This window comes from Glycine max, chromosome 17 (assembly GCF_000004515.6).
Source record: "Glycine max cultivar Williams 82 chromosome 17, Glycine_max_v4.0, whole genome shotgun sequence".
Taxonomy (NCBI): domain Eukaryota; kingdom Viridiplantae; phylum Streptophyta; class Magnoliopsida; order Fabales; family Fabaceae; genus Glycine; species Glycine max.
The window spans coordinates 29,214,791-29,226,360 of NC_038253.2; the positions used below are offsets into that span (position 1 = coordinate 29,214,791).

The 11,570-nt window shown below is 28.3% G+C and overlaps 1 protein-coding gene across 1 annotated transcript; it reads left to right on the forward strand.

Moving 5' to 3' along the window:
* The first annotated feature begins 847 nt into the window (after positions 1–847).
* On the forward strand, positions 848–7,867 carry LOC100775945 (uncharacterized). Its single transcript, XM_003551097.5, has 4 exons — positions 848–1,396; positions 1,770–2,307; positions 3,164–3,422; positions 7,476–7,867. The coding sequence occupies exons 1-4, from the start codon at positions 966–968 to the stop codon at positions 7,610–7,612; spliced, it is 1,365 nt and encodes a 454-aa protein (XP_003551145.1). The 5' UTR covers positions 848–965; the 3' UTR covers positions 7,613–7,867.
* The last annotated feature ends 3,703 nt before the right edge of the window (positions 7,868–11,570 follow it).

Genomic DNA, 11,570 nt, shown 5'->3' on the forward strand with positions numbered 1-11,570 from the left:
TATTACTATTTAAATGTCAGGTAAATCAGCACTAACTAAAAAACAAACATGTGATTTTATTTTATCCGTAACATGATATAAAAAATTTTACAATACTCACATCCATTAATCATCTGAGTTTGATTTTTTTATAACCAAACATGTGATATGGGTGTTACATTAGTCTTCAAGTTCTCTTAGTGAACAAAAAAACCAATTATTAAGATAGATTTGTTTAAAAGATTAAATTCTTTTATGTTGACTTGCAAATTAGCAGTATGATTACTGTACATTAAGCATACTATATTGGTTATCTTTCATAAATATGCAGTTTTTTTTTTCAATTAATAGAAATTATGACTGAAGTATTTTATTTTTATTTATACGATTTTATTTAAGTTTCATTTTTCTTTTATATTTAAAGAGAAAGTAATTTATAGTCTAGACTATTTTTCAACAACACATATTTAAGTCTTTTAATTTATGAATAAACATATTAATCAACTATGAAACATATGAGGATTAACGGCGAAGGTGATGGTCCTAAACCCTCCCCATTAATAATTTGTCATATTTAAGGCTAGAGATGAAAGACAACACAACCAATAAATTAAAGAAGTTCCCTTTCAAAACTGAACATCACAAAAGAAAATCACAACGTGGAACGTTAATGAAACGGACAACCTAAACCTTTTTCTCTGTCCAGCAGCGTTCTCCTCCTACACCCTTTATTCTTTCTTGGCTCGAAACTGAAACCTCCAATACAAGGCAATGAGAACACTCACGAGACAAAGCAAGGATTCTACCTTTTCTTTTGTCTAGTATTCTAGCTCAGCTATATACTATTATTAAAAAACAAATAACAAACACAATCATTGTCTTGATCTTGCCCCTCACAACATTCAGCAAAAAAAAATCTTGCCACTCACAACTCCCACATTTTCTCACCAAAATAATCTCTTATTTCACCCTTTGTTAACACAACAATGAATCACTTCAAACCCAATGACACAAGCATTGACATTGAACCCTTAAAGAGAAGAGTGTCTTTTGCAGAATACCACCCAAATGAACAAGAACCACCACCCCATCAGCACCAACCCAATAATAATAGTGTTCCATTGTTCCTACAGCCATCATATGCGAGATCAAAGTCGGTGATCTTCGATGAACTGCGAAACTTTCGCATCAGCCTCAGGTGGTGTGCCCTTGACCACTCTTCATGCGCAGGAAAAATCATTTCCTACGCGACTTTCATATTCTTCACCATCATTGTTCCTCTTCTCGCGTCCATCTTCGTCGAAATCCCTGCCTCGGCACCAGAAGATGACCCCATCTCCTTCAACAAGCTTGTTCAACTGCCAAAATCTGGTCTCGCCATTATTGCCTTTTTCACTCTCTCCGGTTTCTTCAAAAGGTACCAAAATAAACAAGAAATTGTCATGATCATCCCAATCAATTTTCCTGTAACACAGTTAAAATTTTCAATTTACTAGAATAATTTAATTAAACTCAATTGCTTGTTACATGAAAATTAACTGGCAAAGTAAACGCCTTATCGTGTGTGTATGTCAGTATGTGTGTTGCGTGAGATTTCTGCACATATAAACAGCGTTTACACATATAAAAACCGTTATCTAGTAATGGATTCATAAAAATTGTGTTAGATTTGCCAATGAAGAGCTGAATCATCATGTTAGATTTGCACACGAAAGTAATTATTACAGTTTAAGTTGTTCCATGTTCACTTGTATATAACTTCTTATTTGTGTAATCTTTTATCCTTGAAGGTATGGCCTTAGGCAGCTTCTGTTCCTAGATGCTTTGCAAGAAGACACCACCTATGTTCGACGTGGCTACACACGGGAGCTTGAGAAGGCTTTCAGATACTTGACATGCATAATCTTACCTTGTTTATTTGTGGAACTTGCCCACAAAATCATATTCTTTTCAGCAGTTAAATTTTCAGCCCCACACATCAGCCCTGGGTTGCCACTGAACTCAATTGTGTTTGTATTGGTGTTGCTGTCTTGGCTGTACAGAACTGGGGTATTCCTGTTGGTGTGTGTGCTTTTTAGGCTCACTTGTGAGCTTCAAAAGCTGAGGTTTGAAGGGGTGCACAAGCTGTTTGAAGGGTGTGGGTCTGAGGCAGGTGTGATATTCAAAGAGCATGTGAGGATCAGAAGGCAGTTGTGGGATACAAGTCATAGGTATAGGTTCTTCATAATTGGGTGTGTGGTTACAATCACTATTAGTCAGCTAGGTGCTTTGCTGCTGGTTTTGGCTTCCAAGTCTGATAAGACCTTCTTCAATTCCGGGGACCTTGTGGTAAGCACTGTGTTGAAGAATACTAATGCGTAGAGTTTTTTTTTTTTTTTTTTTTTTTTCTGGGTCAGAGACCACAGGTTGTCTTTACATCCACTGGATGGATGATCAGAAACTAATCTTGCTTGTGGTTTGTGGCTGCAACTGACCCATGAAAATTTTGCACACAATAAAAATTGAATAAGAATTGTTTCGTTAAATAGATCATTTTCATTTATATGAACACATCAAGATTTTACATCAGTATATCAATCCTTGGATTACTAATATGTAGAGTTTAATTTTAGAGTAAAGATTATATTCTACAAAATCAACTAATTAAAAATTATTTAAATATAATTTTTAAAGTAATTATTAAAAAATTTAATAATTTTATCACGTATAGCAATATGTGATTGAATGAAAATAATTTAAAGTTGTGGTGTTAATTCAGAATTTCATCAGAGAATCAAAAATCCTAATTAGGGTGATTAAAAAAATTGATTTCAATCTGATGTATAATATTTTTAGTTGAGTAAATAGTCAAATTAATGGTGAAATTAAGATATAGTATCAACATACTAGTTTTTAACTTATGAAAAACATAATTTTTATCCTTAAATATTAATATACTTAATCTTTGTTTGGGGAGTATCAACAACATTCTCTTAAAACCTTGTTTTTTTTTCCTTTTTATGTATTTCATGAGTTGAATGAATTTTCAAAATTTGTCATGTGAAGATTAATTTAAATGAGGAAATGCACATATATATTTGGTGGACATATGACATGTTTTTACCCTTTTGAGGTGTCATGTTTTTAATAAACTACTCAGACTAAAAAAAGAATCTCCTAACTGAGTGAGAATTTTGTTATGCAGATTTGTTCAGCTGTGCAGTTAAGTGGCTTCTTTTTGTGTATTTTAGGAGCAACAAGAATCACACACAGAGCACAAGGAATAGTGGCAATTGCCACAAGATGGCACATGCTTGTGACTGAAGCATCTTCTGAATCAAAGCAATGCAAAGCTCGAGTGTCAGAAGGACTTGCTAGTGACAGTGATTCTGATGATTCCTCCAACATACATGTGTCAGTGATCCCATCACAACTTTCTTCTTTCCAAACCAGACAAACTTTAGGTGAGTTTAATCTCTACGAAGAAAATGTTACTGGTACATTTGATTAGGAGGAAGGTTATTGGTAATACACCGACATTTATTTTCTTCTTTTTGGAAAAAAAATCAGCATTTAACTAAACAACTAAATTAATTGCTTATTGAATAGAATTTTATCAAATGGGAATTCAGGCTTAAATAACAATTTAGTTCTATAAAATATTCTATTTTTCGTTTCAGTACTTTAAAGAATATCTTTAGTTTATGTAAAATTTGATTTTTCTTTTGTATAATCCCACCTGTGAAATAACAATACATTGACTTGTCATGTCAAGATGTCTAACAAGATAATCACATATTATTATTTTTGTGTGAACTATGTTTTAAAATCCTCAAATGCTTAGAACAATCCAAGATGCCAAACTAGTTGACCATGATTAAAAACACATCTCACTAAAAAAATTTATGTGATTATCCCTTGAGACTCTAACAAGATAATCACATTTTTTTATCACTACACCCAAGTATTTATTGAATATTTGGTGCAAAATATAATATTAATATAATTTTTATGTGAAAATAGTTCAATTTTTTTTTTCAATTTATTATATTTTTATAATCTTATGTATTATCTTTTAGAATATAATTTATAAGATTAAATTTTATTTTCACATAAATTAGAATATGTATATTTATATAAGTTTTATTTTTATTTTATATATTAAATTTATCTTTTAAAATAATACTTGTGATTTAATGATAATATTTTTTTTATCTATATTAAGATATTCATGTTATTTATTATAATATAAATAAAAAATAATGTCAATAAATTATGTACATAAATATTTTAAAAAATAAAAAATACTGTCATTTTATTTAATTATATGTCTTTACTATATAATTTAATTCTTTTAAAAAAAATTATACCTGATTAAATAAAGTTAAATATAAACAAAAAATACTATTATAATAAATAATAAGAATATCTTCATATAGGTGAAAAAATATTCATTTTATGAAATTATAATTTATATAAAAAAATATACATTAAAGATGAAATTTATATTATATATTTACTTTATAAAATATGTTTTGAATAGTGTGACAAAAATGCTAAAATTATAAAAATATAGTATATAAAATAAAAATAAAGCTTATGTAAGTATACATATTCTAATTTATTTATGTGAAAATAGAATTTAATCTTACATATTATATTTTAAAAGATAATATATAAGATTATAAAAATATAATAAATTAAAAAAAAGAATAAAATTTTAATTTTGAACTATTTTCTCATAAAACGTATATTAATATTATATTTTACACTAAATATTCAAATGGGTACTTAGGTGTAATGGTAAAAGAATATATTTTTTACTTCAATGACCATGATTTTAGTCCTTCCTTAAGCATGTTTTTAAGTTCTTATTTTTTAAGAAAAGAATAGGGGGACCGATATAGTGTAGTAGGCAAAACGAGGGGTAAATTTTGTAATTAAGCCTATTTGATAAAAATGACCAAGACAAATAAATAAATAAATTTTATAGGAACAAAAAACAATATTTAAATGACTAAAACAAAAAATAGGATATTTTATAGGAGACCAAATTGTTATTTAAGCCATAATTTCATCTATAAATTTGAACGTAAAATTTATTAAAAATAAGTTAAACAATTATATTGAAAAATTTTCCCACAAAATTTATGGGAATTAATGAAAATAAAATTTTAAAATATTGGTAAAATATAACAGGGATCAAATTACATCAATGTAACCTTGACCAACTATTACATTGTTCAATAATTTTCAATTGAATAATATTTTTCTTGAAATCCACTATTAGATTGAAGGTTCTTTCACATAGATCATATATATAAATTTCATATGAATCTAAAACTATTTGCTACCTCATTCGCACTGATTAAAATCTAATATAAATTTTTTAAAATATACTAAAATATGAATCATTTGATTATCTTCTTATTGTTTTTTAATTTGACAAAATTTGATACAACTAATCTTAACAATATGTAGATGTAATTTAGTGGTTGGATTGATAAAAATTACATTTTATATCAAGTTATAAAATGATGTAATAGTTGGTTAAGTTATATTGTGTGTATGTGTGTGTGTGTGAGATATAGAATAGAATGTGATTTTTATTGATCTAACTGTTGAATTATATCTAAGTATTACCAAGATCATTTATCGAACAAGAAGAAAATAATCAAATTATCCATATTTTAGTATATTTTGAAATGTTTGTATTACGTTTACTTTAATTTATATGAAAGAGGTAACAAATGATTTGGGATTAATATGAAATTTTGCATATGTAATTTATGTGAAAAGAAATTTCAACTCAACGGTGATTTTTAAGAAAAAAAATTATATAATTAAGAGTTATAAAATGATGTAATACTTGTTAAAGCAGGAAATTGTACGGACGAAAAGGAGTAGGAACCACAAATAATAACAAAATGATATGCATGTATTAAATTACTTCAAAGAAAAAATAAATAATTAAAAGCAGAAATTAAATAAATTTAAGCATAAAAACAATACTGGTATTTGTTGTTTAATTCTCGTGCTAATGGAACACACTAATTAGACCAACAAATACCTTCAACAAATACCTTCAGGTATTAAGAGAATCTATTAGTAAAGAAAGGAGAATCTATTAGTAAAACAAAACATATTTACTAATAGATTCTCCTAACACCTGAAGATATTTATTGGTATAATTAGATTGTGTTAACATCTAAAGATATTTGTCCACCTTGTTGCACAAAAGATATACATGTTTGTGGATCATATACACAAGAAAGACATAGATATGTTTGGTCACTAATAAAATGGTGAATATTTTTTGTCACTAATAAAAAATTTCTTTAAGTTGAATTTTTGATAAAATAAAAAATTTGTTTTTTTATCATTTTTATTTTGTTTTAGTGCTTCTAATTAATATATCTATTTTTTTATTTTAGTTCTTATAATATTTCATTTATTTTATATTAGTCTCTTTGGAAATATTTGATAGAGATTAGTTTTCAAAGAGACTAATAAAAAATTATTTATACATTTTAGGAATAACAAAAAAATATATGTTAAAAGGACTAAAATAAAATACGAAAGACCAAAAATAAAATTTTTGTTTTATTAAGGACTCAACAAAAAAAAATGTATTAGGGACTCAAGGAAATTTGTTAATTTATCAAAGACCTAAAACATATTTAAGTCTATAAGAAATTAATTAGTATTGTAGGATGTGTAATGCACAAGATAAATGTTTATTTGTATAATTAAGATTTATATTAAATAATTTTTTAATTTATAAATTATAATATAGTTAAAATTAATAACAAATGAATATTTTTAAACTAATAATTTATATTTCAGATTTACCACATTATGATACAAAATTATTTTTAAATCTTAATAATTTTTTTAAGAAAAATCTGAAAGTTCAATTTCGAAATAAATATAAAATAATGTATTGAAATATATAAGTGCTTAAAATTTGAAGGAAAATACCTAAAAATGTTGTCGTTGAACAATAGTGCACCCCTACTCTGGTCCAATTTAACTAGTCTAATTTATGTAGAGAGGATAAGTAGAATATAAGATATGTTAATATGAAAATTTATTCTTAATCTTTCAAAACATTTATAAATTTTAAATTATTTTAAAAATAATTCTCGTTATTAGTTAATAATAACGTGATGTATCTAACATTTTACAAGAAAATTTGTTGACCTAAGTAGAATTGATTTCAATTCCGTTAAATAAGGTATGGTTCAGGTCTTGTGGATAAAAAAGTATTTTAAAAAAAACTCTACTAAAGATGATTAATTAAACTTCTCAACAAAAATTAGTCAATAATAAAACTAGTTAATACTTCACATCAATATTAATTATTGTGACACATAAAGATCAAGTACTACATATCACCTTAAAATAATTTGTGACATAGTACATATATATGACACACACGCACACACAATTCAAATCATAAAATTCAACTCTATCAAACTATAAAATAAATACTTTATCGTATTTGATTCTTGCAGTGACGTATTTACAACACAATCAAAGGGGAATAACGGTGTATGGGTATTCACTTGATCGACGATTTCTTCACACTCTGTTTGCCTTCGAGTTTTCTCTCGTGCTTTGGATTTTGAGTAGGGTGGTTGTCTTGTCCTAACCTAATATTCAAGTCCCAAAATAGGCTTTGCATGGACCAACAAACATGTATTAGGATACCTTTTCTAATGGACTCCCTTTATTTTTAATTATTATTTTTAAGTTAATTATAATGTATGGTAAGTTTGTTTACACAATCTTACAAATTTGGATTGTATGATGAGAATTATCTCCTACTTATATACACTAATTAGGCATCATCGCTAGTTGATGTGAGATCTCTAATAATACCATGATGATTTCTTATTGGTTGAAAGGGTAAATTTTTTTACACAATAATACGTAGTCATTAAACTCAATCATTAACAAAAACTAACAGGTAACGTTTGTCGATAAAAGGAAGATTAAACTCATTTGTAAATAGAAAATAGGTTATACATTCATAATATAAAATAATTTTACATTATTATTAAATTACAAATCATCTTTCATGGTAGATTTATTGACCTTTACGATACTTATCTTAAAAGTTATACCAATAATATTTTTTTTATTGATTGGCAATGTAAAAGTTCTTACAATAACAATGCTTAGTCATTAAACTCATTTCCAAAGACAAAATAGCCTAAACACTAACAGTGTAAAACAATTATACATTATTATCTAATCACAAATTACCACCATGCATGCTAAGTTTGTTTATTTTTATAATATTTATCTTATAAGTCATACCAACAATGATTTCTGATTGATCCATAGTATAAAAGTTTTTAGTGTATGACAATTAAACTTATCTCTAAAGAGAAAATAAGTTATACACAGATTGTATAAACAATTCTACACTGTTATTCAATTACAAACTACCACAATAATATATTGACTTTTACAATAAATATTTTAAAAGTGATGATTTCTTATTGTTTGACTATATAAAATTAAAAGATTTCCATTAATAGTGTAAAATCATTAAACTCATTTCTAATATATATATCTATCTATATCTATATATATATATATATATATATATATATATATATTTTTTTTTAAAAATCACAATGTTAAAGTAAACGATGATATGATATAAAATCATTTTATTTTGAATTTAGATAATAATAATTTAGATTTAAATCAATAAAATATTTTGGGTAAATTCTTTGTTTAAGATGTTTTATTTTTCTCAACTTAATTCAAAATATTTAAAATAACATTCGAGAAAATTAATATCTTTAGAATTTTAATAAAGTCAAACGATCTAATCATGTTCTCATAATTATGCATGTACATCATATATTTATCTTATTCCAAAAGTTGAAAGCTGAATTTGTAAATCAGTTCACACTAGTGCAAAAAATACATTATATATTTTTTTAAGCAAAAACCAGAAAATATATTAGAGAAAATGGGACACAGAAACAAAACATGGGGGACCAAGTCAATACCCATGAAAAAGAAAGTAACAAACCTATATAGCAAGGAACACCTATGCTATTGCTAGAGGAATCCTACAAACAAGAGGGAGAAGCAGAAATGCACCAGTAGGATGCAGATATGCAGAGAAATCTGCATAATGTTGGAAGACAACAAAGAGATCTGCATAATGCTTGAAGACCGCAGGAAAATCTGCATAATGCTTGAAGATAGCAGTGAATTCTGCTCACAAACATCAAAAGAAATGAGCTTCACCTAAACCCGAAAACAGAGGATAGAGGATCAGTCATTTCCTTCTTTTCAGCTTAAACTTTTGGGTTTTAGGGAGGACCCTACTGAAGTTAGCATCCTGTTTAAGCTCTTGAGTAAGCCTATCAGGGGGTTTGTCTTCATCAGTCTCATCCACAACATCACCCCAGAACTTGGATAAAATGCGCATATCATGAAGAACCCGAGGATTCATTGAAACACATCCGTCCACATCTTTAGTAGGAGAGACATGTTCTATATTCAAAGGAGATTGATGATCAACCTGCAAGACATCAGAACGTCCTTTTTACAACCAGGTGGTGTGCTCTCTTAATTCTCTATTCCATTGAGAACAATCTCCGGTTGACCCTCTTGGAAATCTACAGAAACCACTCCAAGTGGTTTTTGAACATAATTATAAGCATTTGAAATCTCTGTAGGAATAATACCCATTTGGTTCTCATTTTGAAATTTTGCACTTCATCTAATGGAATGTCTTGAGAGTTGTCGTTGGTGTCTCGAGCCATTTTTGTAGCATGTGTGTCCTGAACCACTTCTGTCTCTACAATGTGTGTGGACTTTTGACAAGCATGTTGTGTGTTTTGTTGAGTAGCTTGTCAATCTTTCGTTTGTTCATTGGATGAAGATCTTTTTTTCTGCATTGCTCTAGAGAATTCCCAATTAAACCACAATAGCTGCAAGAGGCAATTTTTCATATTCAAGATAAAAAAAAAAAACAAAAGTTTCCCTTTCCACAAGAATATCAATAGGTAGATTTTTAGCCAGATCTATATGTTAGAAAATAAAATAAAAATGAAGGAAAATAAATACGAAGAAGATGCACAGTCTTGAATTAAATAACAAAATAACAATAACAAAATAAATTTAATTGACAATACATGAATAAAGCATTATAACATACACTAAGCACAAGGAAAAAAAATAAATTAGGGGAAGAAAGATATAGCCTGAGTTAAAGCGCGTAAACGCTATCCTTAGAGAGAAAATGCCCCCATTGCATGGGGTAAGAAATTTTGATTGCGCTCCTCTCCCAAGATACGATAACCCGTTGGTTCCGATCGTGTGCAGCGAAAGGATCCCCAAACCTTATAAACACCAATGCTCTTACTCTCAAGAAATAAATTATTTTATAAGAAAAGAAATAGAAAATTTTGGGAGAAAGGGATGAGACTGTAGCTCTGTCATGTTTTCAGAAAGGAAGAAAGAGAATATATAGGCACAGGTCACCTTAAGCAACAAACAAAATATGACTGTTGGAAACTAACCTACAGTTATCAAAACAAATCTAACAAACTAGTTGACTCATTAAAACAAAATCTTAAGAAAATCTAAAATAAATATTTTATTTTATAAAATGGAATTAATATATATTTATAAATTTTAAATTAAAACACAAATATTTACCAACATTCTCCCACATAATTTAAAATTTTAAAATATATTTTCTGAAAGATAATTTGTATAAAAACATAAGAGAAAGAGCATCTGATATTGTATTTCGGTATAAGGAACCTTCCGGGTTTGAGCCTTATACCTAGTGTTTATGAACTTCCATCCAAGAAAAATGTAGTGACTTGATTGTCTTGAACCACATATTCTTTAACCGGACTTTAGTACACAACTCCTACAATATTGGCATTCAATTAGGTTCTAATCAGTGGTAGGGTGTTACACGACCTTGCGCTTGTATCTTGTTTCGTGAGTGTCACTTAGAAATTAGCCCATATCTCACAGTGGCGGCCCCACCACCACACTCACTAGGTGAATCCTCAAAGAGTGGGTTGTGACCCCCACCCCTACAATAATTGTCATCAGATTCATTAAGAAGTATTTTTTTTTACCAAAAATACACATATATAAATACCTCAACCTTAATATTGCCACAATTTATAATACACCTCGTCATAAGAATGAGAAACGGAACAACTCCGTCAAATTTCATTTTGGTGTACTTTAGTCAACAAACAATTTCGTTGTTACCCGTTTAACTCCATTCATGGGATCATCAATCACACGGAGACGGGTGTCCATTGTTGTAACTAAATAATGGACTTTAATCCCATTCCCCTCGACGACTCAAGTACTTGTTGACGCATCAACCCTTTTGTAAGCGGATCCGCAATATTATTTTTTGGCCTGACAAAGTCAAGAGAAATGACATCATGAGAAATCAAATTTCTAATAGACTTATGTCTCACTCTTAAGTGTCTTCTTTTTTTATTAAATTTTTTACTAGTAACTTTAGATATAGCAACTTGACTATCACAATGCATTGGAATTGGAGGTATAGGCTTATTCAACAATGGTAGATCACATAACAA